The following is a 15,405-nucleotide window of genomic DNA, read 5'->3' as shown; positions in this document are numbered from 1 at the left end:
TTTCCTCATAAAGCGTTTTAAATATTGACTCCATCAGTAGTTAAGGACATAATCAATCATGCTTTATACATCAGTTGTAAGACATTCATGAGAGCAACTTCTGGGTTGCCAGGTTTTGAGAAATTGAGTCATCAAGAGTCAAATCAATAATGAATAATGTGTTTCTCACTTTTTTAAATGAGCCAACAAGTCTGCGGTTATAAATGTTAATAAGTCCTTAAAGGAGCGGTTCACCCAAAAACGTAATATTCAGTCGTTATCTATTCAACCTGCATGCCGATGGAAAGTCAGGTGAAGTCCACAAAACATTTCAGGAGCTTTACAGCAAAACAGCGCAGCAGAATTCTCCCAAGCGTCGGTCGTAGCTCGAGACTTGTTTTAAAAAACACTAAAAAACAACAGAAAAAAAACATTAAAAGGTTCCGTTCAGCTTGTCGGGTTTAATCCAAGTTTCCAGAAGCGTCGACATCCAAAATAGAGCTGAAAGGACGTTATTTAAACTCTTTTTTTGAGCCATATTCGTAACAGTAGCTACTAAGCTAAAAGCATTAGCATTGAGCGGGCGCATTAGCTCGACCCGTCCACTGACTACGGAAGCCCTAAACGGCCATGCATTCATATATTTTATTTCCTCCGTTTTCCCCTGATAACAAGTTCATTTCCTCCGTTTTCCCGAGATAGCGGGATAATTTTCTCGAGATCTCGTGATAATTAAACTTTGTTTCCCCGAGATAACACACCTTCGGACACACAGTAAGAGCTTGTACCCTTTATCAGCCAGGTGCACAGTAAATCATTTCATCACGTTCAGCAAAAATCATTTAGGCACACTTCAAACACGCACACGCACGATTCACAGGAACACAGATGTTCTCAGTTCACAGCGAGACGCTTTCAAAATAAAAGTCACACATTTAGTAGGATAATTATAATATAATTAATGAAATAATAACCTGGCTTCAAAGAATATCAGTTAACTAAATGAAAACAAGATGTTCTTATTAACAATTCACATTAAAGGTCATTTACAGTCGTTACACTAACTGACTGACTCATTCACACACACACACACACACACACACACACCTTATTATATCGTTATCTCGGAAAAACAAAGTTTCGTTATCTCGAGAAAATTATCTCGAGAAAATTATCTCGCGAAAACGGAGGAAATTATCTCGTTATCACGGGAAAATGGAGGAAATAAAATGTATGAATGCATGGCCGTTTAGGGCTTCCTTAACTGACAGCGTAAATAACGTCTTTTTAAATCAATTTGGGATCTCTGGGCTTCTGGAGACTTCAGTCGTTCCAGGATTTAGGCATTTTTGTGTTTTTATACGTTTCAAAAACAAGTCCCAGGCTACATTCAGCTGTTTAAGACAGCGCTACTTTGCCTTTTTCCTTTAACAAAGAGCCAATAAATATCCACTCTGCAGTTAGACGTCAATCATAACTAGTCGTGTTTTTCTTACTTCCCAACGAGCATCTAAGAGGTTTTCGTCACAATCATGATGCTGCTCTCAGTCGAGGCTTGTCATATATCACAAGTCACAACCTGTAAACCTGCATTCTCATAAGGCCCTCTCTATACATGGCTTATAATTTGAATTAATTATTTATAGACCGGTCGCAGCACATCACGGTGAGCATTTTGGGAGTTTATGCTGATGCTGCAGGACACATGTAGCTGCAGGGCCTCTGGACTACAGGCTTACAAATAAAACCAGAAGTCTGCAGTTACATAGGCTTATAAAGTCAGTGGTAAAGGGTCAAGGGGTCACTGAAACAATATAAATCTACAACTAGTATTCCCCTTACATTTTAAACAGCATCATAACTTCTTCTTGTACTTTTGTGTTTGTGTTCTTCACTCTATCAGACGGGGTTTTCCTGTCCCGGTCCTGGTGCCGCCCCGTCCCTGCATGTTTTCCATGTCTCCACGCTCCAACACACCCGATTCATATCAGCTCCTCATCAAGCTCTGCTGAAGCCTGCTAACAACCACTTCATTTGAATCAGGTGTGTCGAGGCAGGGAAACGTACAGAGCCGGAGCACGACAGGGAGGCACCAGGAGCAGGACAGAACAGCGCCGTCTGGTACATTTAGGTGGTCCAGCGGGCCGCGATCTAAGGGTCGGGCCCCTCAGAAGGGTCTCAAGATAAATATTTAATCTTTAAACTTTCTGCTCTTTTGACAAAGTGATTTATACTCTATAAACCAATTTACTTTTTCACCCAGTTTCATGCATCATTCATTCCCCTTTTCCCCCCATGTTTTAAACGTTACCTTTTTTCTTTTTATGTTTTCACTTGCACCTCAGGGCTCAACTTATATTCAATGAAAGAGAGTTTATAAAGAGAAATGGGGGTAATATCAGGGTTTATTGAGTAACGTTTATGTGAAGATGGGGGCGGCTGTGGCTCGGGGGGGTGGAGCCAGCGTCTTGTTATCGGACGGTCGCTGGTTCGATTCCCCTAGTCTGCATGTTGAAGTGTCCTCGGGCGAAATGCTGAACCCCGCGACTGCTCCTGACGTGCTGGTCGGCACCTTGCACGGCACCTTGGTCGGCACCTTGCACGGCAGCCACCGCCATCAGTGTGTGAACTACTGTAAGATGACTGTTAGCGGTCATAGCTGATTGCTGAATGTTTTAATTATATGTGAATTAAAAAGGTAAACAAAGGTGGACCGTCTTTATCTGCAGCACCTTCTGTCATCATGGAGAAAGGGTCAGATATTCACAGTGTTTCTCCTCCCTGCTCCCGTGTAGTTCATGAGATATGCGGCTCCAAGTGCATCGCGTCTCTTGTACGACTGTTTTTGAAAATCGTGCACTGGAATGAGCCAGATGCGATTGCGGCGAACTCCATTTATCAGCGCACTTTCCCCCATCAAATCTGAATAATTAGGCCCGTTGCCCGAGCTAGATAACAGCAGTTTAACACGGGGTGTCACAACAGCGTCCGCCGCCGTTACATAATCGCGCGGCACACAATCCACCAGCATCAGAACAAAAGAGCGGTTTGCTGATATATTTATGAATTTATTATTTCCTCTTACATGATCTCTGCCTCCTGCTCCGGAGCCCAGAGAAAGAAGAAAGAAAAAAACAAAAAAAAAAAAACATTATAAAGAAAAATGATTGTAATTCAAGGCCACAGAAGCAAGGAACCATATCCCCACGAGCAAATACAAAACAGAGTTGGTAACAGGATTGCAACACCAAAGTGAAAGCATGTCTGCCAAGTCTACACACATTCAAAGACCACAAAACATCAAACGGGTTTTCCAGGCAGTCAAGGGTTCTCAGTGTTCGTAGAGAAGAAAACAAACAGTGCTGTTTTTTCAAGCTGAGGGATGAAGAATATTACCAGTATATTTGTGGGGTTTTTGTGTGTGTGTGTGTGTGTTACAGATGCAACAGGAAGTCTATAATTGCGTAAAAATCATCCGCATGTCACATGTGATTCATTTACAGTACAGACATGTTGATGCAACGACGGCATCAAAGGGCAACCGAGGAGACATTTTTCACCCGGGCCAAAGAGCAAAACATCACAGAGTCGGAACGGTCTCTCTCTCTCTTTTTTTTCTTTTCCTTTTTCTCTCTTTTTTTTTCCAATTCTTGAGCTTGACTTAATATTCATCCCCCTGTTCGGTTCAGTCCACAGCTCGCTGAACTCTTTCAAGACAAAAGTCCCCCCCCCAAAAAAAGATCATTGGTTATCTGATTGACCACGACAGCAAATGGAAACTTGTGTCAATTTTTTTTTTTTTTTTTTTTTTTTGCCCCGCGTAGTGAAGACAGCACAGCCGTAACAACACCGACTCGAGTTGTGGCATTCTGCAGATTAATATGAGGAGCTGAGGGGGATGCTTTGGAAATTGCTTTGACTAGAAATGTGTCAAGGCTGACAGGTTTTTTTCTTTTTTTTTCAGTTTGATCCCTATTAAACACTTCCCTCTGATCTAATTCAATAAACGCCAAAGGGAGTTATAATAATCATATTCACTGCTGATCCTTTGGGATATGTGTCTTTGGAATCCATAAATACTTCTTCTAACTTTCTTTCTTCGAGACAATATGTTCAGAGGTTTATCTATCTTTAGAGGTTTTTTTTAATTTTTATTTATATATATATATATATATTTCCAAGCTAATCGAGCACGTACAGTAAAGTTTAGCTTTGGAAAAACAAAAATGCACTGAATCCCACATACAATCAAAGGAGTCCCTGTGAAAGTGCTAAGCCACCGAACCCGTCATGACATCGTCGAGCTTCAAATAAAGTCTCTCCGCTCTGCTGATGTAATGAAAATACAATCCCCATCATTCATACGTCTATATTAGAGCAATAAAGCACGACTGTCACCTTTTTTTTTTAACCCGCTTTGCAGGAGTCTACATGTGCAGCATTTTTTTCTATTTTTTTTTAAGTTTTAAAGGGAAACGGCACACAAAGTTCAGATATTAAAGGTCATATTGATAACATTTAAAAAAACATATGAAACATCTACACAGCTTGTTGAAAGGTGTAGAATTAAAACATTATTATGAGTGTGAATCAATAATTTTACAATATTCATCCAGTAGTTGCCAGTTTGTGCAAATGAACGTAAAAATGGCAGCGCATACTGAACTGCACTAATGTTAGCAAGCTAGCATTAGCGTCGCACACGTCAGCCTGCATTGGCAACATTAGCCGTAGCTACCTTTAGCAACATTAGTGGTAGCAACGTGAACATTAGCAGCAATAGCAATGCTAGCATTAGCAACCATAGCTGTAGCAAACTGGCAACCACTTGAGGGGCAGATGATTCAAACAACAGCGGGGGAACTATGGGACCTTATTTTTGGAAAAAACATAAATGAAAGTGGAACTGAGAGAGACAAATAATTTAGAATTGAGTCATGAACTACACATATGATGTTTGTCAATTTAAAAGATACTTTTCTAAGTCAAGAAAGTCGCAGTTTATGATAAAGCTGATTAAATATAAGTCACTAAAACCTGTAGTTTGCTGCTCCTGTATATTAGCATCGCACAAAACTGACAAACTCTCCTTCCACATGACTACAGTTGTCAAAATGACCAGATTTAATGTGATTTTCAGTTTTTTTTAGTACCCTTTCTGTGCAGAGTTGGCAGCAAGGTTGCCGTCACTATTTCAACGACAAAGTTGAGTTATAGAAATGATCTTTATAATTCACAGACATATGTGTAATTTTTTGGCACAATTCAAACTTCGAATTTTTACTTGTCTCTACCCGTTGATTACTGAACAATTTGTGTTCCAAATAGGGTCCCATTTGGCATTAAGCAATAGCAACATTAGCATTGGCAACATTAGCTGTAGTTGGCATTAGCGACATTAGCATTTGCTATGTTTGGGTTAGCAATGTTAGCTCAAACAAACTGGCAACCACTTGAGGGGCAGATGATTCGAACAACAGTGGAGTTTCCTCACAAATGCAATGGAAGGGGGGAAGATGAGACGCCATGTTTAGTGGCTGAATGTTATCAATAACACCTTTAAATTCCTGACAGCCCAATTAGTCCTCTCCCAAAGCTACTATTAATAAATACTCGTACTTCTTAATGAGCTTCATAACATCTGTGTACCAAACATCTCTTGATTCCCCCCTAAAAATAATGCCAGAAATAACAGATATGGATTCTGCACAAACATCTCTCTGACATCACAGATTAGGGATGGGGGGGAGAAGAAGTAAGACGTACAGTAAATAATCTCTGAGACAGCTGAAGGATGCTGCTGCAAAAAACATAAAAATGTATACTGAAATTCAGTGGTGTTCCTCTGCTTGTAAGACAGCAAAGGTCTAAAAGTCTCATTCAATAAAAGAGTGCTACAAGTAAGTGTGAAGGGCTGCTGAGGGAGAAGAATAAAGATCCCTTCCGCCTACATTAATGTACAATATTCCTCCCTCGCGAACATCTGTTGCTGTAGTCTGAACATCACCTTAAATACACCCAAACAGACACAGAAAAATAAAACCCAAACACAGGCAGAAATGCTACCCAGCTCTCCCTCCACTTGTAACATCTTCTGAAACTTAAGGTCAGTGCAAAACAAAAAAAAAGGACAATGTTTCTTTTCAGAACTGGATGAGACGGTAAACAAGACAGCTCAATATCAGCTGACCAGCAGCAGTGACTTAACTTGCAGACCGGGTGTAACCCAGCCTCTTCATCACACTCCCGCAGACATCCTCGATCAGTCTGATGTCCTTTCGAGGCATATTTTGTCTCCACGTGTTAATGTTAGCCGGTGAAATGTCTCCTTCATACATTAGATTGTACAGGTTCGTGGAGGTGGTGAATAAAAGTTGGTTGAGGGCTGCGGGTGACACGGGCACCCCCAGAAACGTGTGGATGTTCCCCGCCGTCTCCTGCGGGGAGTTGACCACATCCTCGAACCTCACTTGGAGGTAGGACTCCTCGGGGAGGCCCTCGCTGACCCTCAGCACTGCAGCGGTGTGAGCCAGCCACAGATGAGCCAGTATCAGGACGGGGTTTGTCTCTGAACGGGAGAGAAGCCTCGGGATTATCTTGAACTCAGGCGCCACAGTTGGGCAGCCATCGCTGACAGCATCCTCCTTGAATATCAAGGAAAGGTGCTGCGGGATGTTCTTAAGGGTGTAAAGGCTGGGCTTGCTGTTATAAACCATGAGATAAATCCACGCTCGAGGGTCTCTCACCATGTAGATTGTCCTGAGGGAGGGTCCCACAACCTCCTGAATGAAAGGCAGTTTGAGCGCCCAGCTTCCGCTGCGCATGTTGAGGACCACTCTGGCGTTAGGGTACTCCGCGACATGACGTCTCATCTCCCTAACATATTCAGCGTCTCTGTCCAGACTGGCTCTCAGTTTGCCCTTCAGCTCAGACGTCGGCTCTCTCCGCCTGGATCTTTTCTTTCTGTCCCTGGAGGGGCCGACTCTCTGGGGCTGTTTGACCCTGCTGCCCTCCACCAGCTGAATATTTTGCAAGTGCAGCTTTGTGTTGTGGACCAGCGAATGCAGCCAGCCCTGAATAATCTTAAACCGTCCTTGCACGGCGTCCGACCTTGACCACTCGCAGGCGTCGACCAGAGAGTCGAACTCGAACTCGGTCTCGGGAATGTCCACGTGCTCGGTGGGGACTCTTATGTAAACAAAGTCCGAGCTGTTGTAGAAAAGGTGCTTGAGTAACTCCGATCCCGACCCGGGAAGGGTTGCTATGAGGACGGTGGGCAGGGGGAGATGGTGCTGCTCGTACAGCCTGATTTGTTTGTTTACTTCGCTTTTGGCACCCGCGCCTTTCCATTTTACCCCGCAGAGAAGCTGATCGCAGCTGTTGGAGACAAACAGCAGCTCCACTATCCACAGGATGAGCACGGAGAGGAGGGCGTAACGCATAAGCCTGCTGAAACACACATAAAACTTTCTCTGCAGGGTCAAAAACCCTATGGCCACGCAGAGAACGACCCCCGCGATCACATTGACCGTGAAGCCAAAGTCGAACAGCTGATTATCGCTGCTGATTTGTTTGGGGATGAGTTGCGTCCCAAGGCCGTATCGAGTGATTTGATATCTGTCCTCAACTTTACCGTGACCCCCAAATCCTAAATACGTCGACCTCGCCCCTATGTCTATATAGTTTGTCGCAATGGAGACGATCTTCTCCGTGTTATTTATGGTGAGAGAGAGTCTGACACCATTTTTGCTAGTGTCTATAAATCTACAGCTGGAGACTTTGACGTACGGCCCGTGTAACACATAAGCTACTCTGCTGACTGTGCCCGTCATCGGAAAAGTGACATTGACATACTGAGTCCACCTCTTTTTAAACTCGGCCGCCTGCTCTGCCTCCTGTATCCTGGTATCGGGGCTGTGACCCTGGCTGTCGAACCAGAACATTTTGTAATGAGCGTCCCACACGTCCATCATGGCGCCGTTGTATCTGTCCATGAATCTGAAAGGGACGTACTTAAAGTCAATGTCGAGATTGTGGAAAAACGCGCTGAGGGACGTCACGGGGGAATCGGCCCACTTCTCCACATGGTCGAGCACCAGCAGAGTCTGAGAGTTGAGCAGAACTAAGGCTCTGAATACGCTCTTCAGTCTCATGGCGGGAGAATAAGCTGCTACCGCTTCACCGCTCACGAACATGGTGTCTCTGTGCGAGGAGGCGACGATCACCTCCCCCCTGGCATCACCCACGCCCTCGTCAGTCCAGCGCAGCCACTTGGCGCACTCCCCCAGCTGACCCTCCCACGGACTGTTACACTGACTCGTTGGAGACGGGCTGAACACCAGAACGTTGTTGAGATAGCTGAACTTTGGGCCATAAAGTGCCTCAGACACAAACACTTGCCCATTAGGGGCAAATGTGAAAGAGTTCTGATCAGGGTGCTCGTGACCCGGGTTGAAGCTGTTCCAGCCGTCCACCCAGGAGTAAGGCTTCTCGTGGACGATGTCGTAGACGGCGCGGCCGCCCAGCTTGCCGGACTTGAAGGAGACAAAAGTGTTACCCTGACCGTTGGGGAGCCCCGCTCCGTAGGTAACCACACCCCAATTAGAGAAAATGTGCATCTTAGCTTTGCCAAAGTCGGCCGGAGGCTGCGGGGTGAGGTGGTGGTTGTACCAGATAAATTCTGTGTGAAGTGTAGCCCAGCGCTGCGCCGACGACTGCCCCATGGGGCCGTCTTTGGGCCGATGCTTCCTGATCTGTTGAGCCAGCCAGTTACCCGTCCCGTTCCTCATCACGAAAGTGTCGAGGAAGACGAGCTGGCTCTCCGGCCCGTAAAACCAGTTGTAGTTGGAGTCTGCGATGCCGACGGTCCTCTGAAAGCCCGGCAGCAGGGTGGCGTAATAAAAGCTGAAGTGCTCCCGCAGCCAGTTGTTCTGCGCGTTGTCGATGTTGAAGTGGCGCTGAGCTAAGAAGACGTACTGCGTGATGGACTTGGCCGTGTAGCTCCCGTAGGCGACCCCCTCGTCCAGAGAGCCGTCCACGACGTGATTGAGGAGGAACATTGTTTTCTCCATGTAGTTCACCGCCACCTGTTTCCAGATCATCGACTCCGGGTGGTTGTGTGACCCGACCACTAACGCGCCGGTCAGGACGGCAAAAATGTTGGTAGTTTGGTGATTTTGGAGATACTGTTTCCCCCACCCTCTGTACTTTGAGAGCTCGTACAGCTCCTCAGTCTCAGAGTGGATTTTCTTGAGGTAAACATCCCTCCGCTGCTCATCCAGGTAGGTGTAAATAAAGTCGTAAGCCGTGGCGAAGCCAGTGAGGGAGTGCGCGGTGGGGACCTCGTCGTTAGGCGCACTGGTCACTTTCCAGTCCGGGTATTCAGCCATCCTATCCATAAACCTGATGAGAAACTGCAGGGCGGCAGAGTCCTCCGGGCACAACAGGCAGTAGAGAGCCAGGGGAGGCAGGTTGTTCCCATAAATCTCGTTCCACTTGCTTGTAAACTCCGCATGTTTCGCAGGGGGCATGTAAAAGGGGACGCTGGACAGCATGGTGAGCGCCGCTGCCCGGATGACTTTAAATATGTGACTGTGGGTGGTGGAGGACCTTTGCCTCAAGTGCAACACATCGACTTGGTTAAAATATAGGTTGGGATGGGAGGCGGCGGACTGGAGCTTCCACTGCTCGGTCGCTCTGGCTTGCGTGAGCTTGACCTGGAGCAGATCGTCCGTGAAAATGTCTCTGTCCGTGGCGTTGAAGACCCCCGAGAAGGCTGTCCCCACTGCGAGGAGCGGCAGGAGAAACACACACCGTGCCACCCAGCCTGCTGCCATGTTGCCGGGCATTTTATTTATTTCTTTTTTTTAGCGGATTTTGAAAATGGGAAACTGAGGGTTTTCCTCCTTGGAAATGTTTCTGTAATGTCCCATAACTTTTTAGTGAAAGTCCAGGTGAAATATATCAGTTTCTGTCCAAAACAACATTATATCTTAGAAGACACATGATGCAATATCGAAGTCCGGTGCGTGATAGTCAGGAAAAAGGGGGTAAAAAAAAAAAAAAAAAGTGCAACAAACACAATCCATATCCACTCGTGACAGTCTGGAGATTGAATACACGTTAATGTCTCATGATCGGAAGGTTTCTCTGCCCTGTTTTCATTTTAAATCCAAGAGAGAAAACAAAAAAAAATAAATCCTCATGCCCGCATGTTTTCCAGAAGACTGGCATCTCTCTCCTCCTCCTCCTCCTCCTCTTCCACACACACACCTCTAACCTGTGCGCCAGTAACTCATATTGATCTCCTCCTCCAAAACATTTCCCTCTCGGACAAACATCAGTCAGCCCCAGTCCGTGTCCGGTCCAATCACAGCCACCCAAAGGCTCCGTGTGCAGCCCGGGCGAGCCGCAACATCCACGGACGTGAACCTCGGCGAACCTCGCATCTCCGCGGAAAACATCGCTTGCGGAGACCCCCCTCCAAAAAAAAAAAAAAAAAAAAAAAACTGTCTGCTGCTTTAAAACTGCAAATCCCGATCAGGAAATCGATCCGCTCGCGTTGTTAAATCCACCTTTATCCTTCTGCTTCTTCTTCTTCTCCCCGTTTATCTTCCACGATTAAGTCGGCCGAAGTCCGGAAAGAGGGGAAAGTTGTCGTCACTCCTCAAGTATTCAAAGAATGAAACATTATTCTCGGAGAAGGCAGTAAATCAGCCTCCCCCCCTCCTCCTCTTGCTCACCCCAGATGAGGAGCGAGAAAATCCAGATGTGGCCGCGCGGAGTCTCGTCCGGATATGAACGCGTCCTCCGCTTCGGCTGACACGCACATCTCACACAAGTACAGCTGAGTCTGTGTGTGTGTTGTGTGTGTGTGATCTGCGGGCTCCGTCTCCGTTATGTCCTCCCGACTCCTCAGCACAGGCAGTTTGATTGTTTTCCTGCACTGGATGGAAAAAAAAAAAAGATCTTTCCACTGTACAAACTGTAGAGGGAGCCGTGACTTCAGCAGCAGCAGCAGCAGCATGTGGAGGAGTGGGAAGGCTCAGTGTTCAATTTCCCATGAAGCCACTCTCTCTCTATGTCTCTCTCTCTCTCACTCTCTCTCTCTCTGCCTAGTATTAAGATTGAGGCTGAAAAAGAAAGCAACACAAATCAAACAAGTGGTGACACTGACAGGAAGTACGAGTGTCTTTGTTTTCAAGGAAAAAAAAAGAAAATCACAGTCACATCGCCTCATTTTTTGCTTTACAACCTGTGCAGACGTCCTCTGTCCTCACACCCTCGGTTCCAGTGAGGAAAATCGAGACAAGCATCTGTAACATTCATGTAATCATTTGTAATATCCATAAGTTGTTGTTTGGCAGCATGATATTATCGGCAAAGGGTTTAAACCACAAAAAGCTTTTTATGAAACTCAGTGTCGGTCCGTCCGAAGAGTTCTAGCAGGGTCAGCGGGAGTAACAATATGGCAATAAGTGGCAATAATAATAATAATCACAATAAGTGGCCTTCAGATGAATATAATAGTGCTGCTTTTAACACAAGGAGGTTGTGAGCTACGAGCTGGATGTGGTTCTGCCCGTCCTCGCATGAGAAAGCAGCTTATCACAAACGTTTTTGTTTTGGGGGGAAAATAAATGAAATTAAAGGAATAGTTGAACTGTTCGGGAAATAGAAGAATTGCTTTCTTGTGTTGTGCAGCCAGCAGCTGCATAGCTTAGCATAGCATAAATACCAGATGCAGGAAGCAGCTAGCTTGGTTCCATCTAAGGAACAACGTATAACATTTCTTTATCTTGCAATTTTATGTTTCTTCATTTTTAATCTAGATGATTTCTCATGGTTAGGGTTGGGAAAATATCATGTTTTGGTTTAAAATACCTGTTTAGGTCGCTACAAATATCCTATGTTTTGTTTAAATCACAGAGTTTGTCTCCACAAACACCACTGAAGATGACCCGACTTAAATAAAACTTATCAGGTTTTTGTGTTGAATTTTGTCGCTCTGCAGAAGCCAGGCTAACAGGGGGAAATGCTAAAATAATCTAAGCTAAGCTATCCAGCTGCTGGTTGTAGCTTTATACTGAGTGGTCGGCTGTTGATCTTTTCATCTCACTCAGACTGGAAAACAAATCGGCTCTAATCCCTGAATGTTACTTTTACTATTACTTTTGTTTTAATTTAAAGGACTAGTTCACCATTAAACATTGAAAGCTTGCTAATCAGCAGCTGAAGAAGTGCTGGCGTGAAAAAAAATGTGTGAGATCCAAGCTTGCTGTTCCCCCCATATTTCCAGTCTTAATGCTAAGCTAACTGTAGCCAGAGAGATGTAACACTGAAATCTTGCCATAGGACATCTTGACTCTAAAATAAAATTACCCTCATAATAATCTACTGTAAAGGTGATTGTGATTAGCCTTTATGTTCACACTTTGGCATTTATAGGCCTCCATTATTCACGGTGATGCAATATGAACTAATTCACAAAATAACAAGCGCTACAGGATAGATCTCATTAAGATATGAATCTCTTTTTTTTTTTCACCTCAGATGTCTCTTTACACCGTTTTATGCCAAGTCTCTGTCGCAATTCATTGTAACACATTTCCTGAGGCAACTGCGACGGCATCCAATAACCTTAAAAGCATCTCCCCCTCGGAGAAATGTGTGACATTTGCCTGTCCTAATGTGTGGCACTGCGCGCTCATTGATCACCTCGCTCTGTGTATATTAGGTTTCTGTGCAGCATCTTCATTTAATGATGGATCTGTTTCTCCGTACCCGGCTCGCATGCGTCTCCTGCAGCATGCTATCCCACAGGGAACACTGTTGCATGCTGCCTTTTTCTTTTTCTTTTTTTTTTGCAATCTCCCCCCCTCTCTTCCCCACATCTCAAGCAGACGCTCGAGGCACACAGTCGGCCCTATCAGGATCGCTGCAGGAAACACGCGCAGTTATCTCTCCTTTGGGCGAAAGTCTACCATATGGAGAGGAGATGGACGGCATGAAAAAAAAAAAGCTGCCTTACAATTTAAATGGCGATGATAATCTTGAAGTCGCATCAGTCACAACGCTTTGTAAAACTGAGGAGTTATTCTTCAGGCTCGGAGACGCTGTAAACAACTGACAGAGTTGAAAAAAAAAAAAACTGGCTTGAAGAGATTTTGTTTTGAACATATGCTGCATCAACCGCCCACTCTGCAAAGACATACCACCACTGATTTGCCCTTTTTTAGTCTTAATTGATGCGTGTTATGTAACCTGATAATGTCTGTAACTATGTCATTATTACTGAGCTGTACTTGGCATCTGTCCCTGTACAAAGTCTTTCTTTCTAGCAGTCATTTGTTGGCAGCAAAATGTGTTGCAGTTATTGCTTCTGCAAACGCATTCAGGTGTCATGTATTCAATTTCCATAAATACATCACATTACATGTTTAAGTCCTGACTTTCATTCGGTAGGTCGAGGGGATGTTGGTGAAGTTACAGGTGATAAGACTGCTAAGTCACTGACCGCAGTCCAAGAGTACATTTCAATATTAATAAGTGAGAAACCGTTCAATATTTTTAAGGCAACCGCGGGACAGTTTCCATCAGTGTTTGTGGCGACCAAAGTAGGTTTTACAAGCCAAAACATGATCTTTTCCTAAAACTTACCAAGTGGGCTTTGTGCCTAAACCTAACCAGAGCACAAGCACACTGTAAAGTTTAAACGTATCCATGGTTTGCAGAGCATATTGCCAACATTTATCCTGACAGTCTGGTTGCTTTGGTAATTGGTAGTCACAGGAATATCATTATCATAACACAGATTTTCCAATTTTTCAGGAGACGACCAGGAGAGCAGCAGAGCGACGTTTGCTGTCTCTGTCATATACCATAAAGTCACAAGAAAAGGTCGAGAAATATTTACATTCTAGATGATTTGACCATTCAAACCAATGAAAAATTGCTCAAAGATGCCATGAGGGTGATCCTATGACAAAAAATATTTCTCAAAAGACAAAAACATCTGTAGAAATGGTGGTTTCAGTAAGAAATCTTACTTCTTAAAATATATATCTAAACTAATCATCAGAATACATGTTTCTGCAAACCATGGCTATGTTCAAACTTTAGGTTAAATTTTCCATTTTATGATGTGACAACATTGTATTTAGGATCTAGTTAGGTCTAGGGACAAAAATCTCTTGGTTAGGTTTTGGAAAAGATCATGTTTCGGATTGAAATGCTGGTTTTGATACTTTCCATCACAAATATCAGTTTGCTGTTGCCACAAACAAAGTTGAAAATTGTCCAATGTCTCATTTTAAAACATCCAGATGCTTACAGATGTAGAAACGCAGTCTTGAACCATCGTCAGTGGCTTGGCACCATCCCCCCTATGACACACACAAATGTGAAAATGTCGGTAGTTTGCAGGAATGTTACTTGCAATCATTTCATAAGTGACTGGGCTGAGGAACAGCCATGGACCGGATGAGAAACTCAGACCTTTCGGGAGACAAGATAACTGCTGTGGTACAGAAAACTGAAGCCAGGCCACATGTGTCACTGCGTGGACCGAAGCCGGGCTAAAATACTTGTTTTTTGTCGCCACAAACATGGCTGGAATTTGTCCAGAGGCCTCCTTAAAAATATCCCATTGTTTCACTTTACACTTCACACTTACAAGTGTTAAAACACAGTTTTGAACTGTGGTCACCGGCTTGGCAGCCCTCTTACCCGTTAGCTACGCCACCATCGTCCTCCACCTCACATTTTGAAGGTCAGGTTCTGAGAGTCGCATGATGTCGAACCTGTTTTGAAGGTTCATGTTTAAAATGATATTTTAAGGCACGTTTGCTCGATTTGAAATGAATTTCTCCTCAGCTTTGGTGGTTGCTGCTCATCTCGCTCCAGCTCCACCCAGGCGCCTTCTGTTTTAGCCAGATTTGGATTTTTTTGGCCGTAACATGTAGCCCCAAATCCACACTCGAGAAGAAGATTGATGCAATGTCTTGGTTTTAATGTCTGTCGGCTGCATCCCAAACCCAAACGCAGCATGGTTAAATGATTTGTTTTTATACAGTTATGCATCATACAGTCGAAGATCAACCCAAAGTACCGGCTAATTATCCAGTGGCCCCGAGTTCTCAGCAGTTTGACATGCATGTTTTCTTTTGAAGGTGCGTTCAATTTGCATATTTGCTCGTAAATCTGACCCACCATCCTGCTTCCTCTGGAGAGAGAAGTATCATTGCAGTTATGTGTGGGTTTTTTTTTTTTTTTCTAACCACACAGTTCTTCTGACCGCACCTCACTCAGTGATGTCATGGCTGGTATTTCTTCTTGGGAAGCAGCAGCAGCAGCAGCATCTTACTGTGTCTTTGTGAATCGTGAAATTGTTGCCTTACCCAAGAAGAAGAAGAAGAAGAAGAAGAA

General features: G+C 44.4%; 1 protein-coding gene across 1 annotated transcript; it reads right to left on the bottom strand.

The window, feature by feature from the left end:
• Positions 1 to 3,034: 3,034 nt before the first annotated feature.
• On the bottom strand, positions 3,035 to 11,063 carry dselb (dermatan sulfate epimerase like b). Its single transcript, XM_030398796.1, has one exon. The coding sequence runs from the start codon at positions 9,825 to 9,827 to the stop codon at positions 6,183 to 6,185; it is 3,645 nt and encodes a 1,214-aa protein (XP_030254656.1). The 5' UTR covers positions 9,828 to 11,063; the 3' UTR covers positions 3,035 to 6,182.
• Positions 11,064 to 15,405: the final 4,342 nt, after the last annotated feature.

This window comes from Sparus aurata, chromosome 19 (assembly GCF_900880675.1).
Source record: "Sparus aurata chromosome 19, fSpaAur1.1, whole genome shotgun sequence".
In the NCBI taxonomy this organism is placed as follows: domain Eukaryota; kingdom Metazoa; phylum Chordata; class Actinopteri; order Spariformes; family Sparidae; genus Sparus; species Sparus aurata.
The sequence above is the reverse complement of the archived record's forward strand: the minus strand, read 5'-3'. Positions and strand labels throughout refer to the sequence as shown.

Bases quoted from the DNA above. Each gene is read 5' to 3' on its own strand.
- dselb (XM_030398796.1), bottom strand. From the start codon at position 9,827: ATGCCCGGCAACATGGCAGCAGGCTGGGTGGCACGGTGTGTGTTTCTC.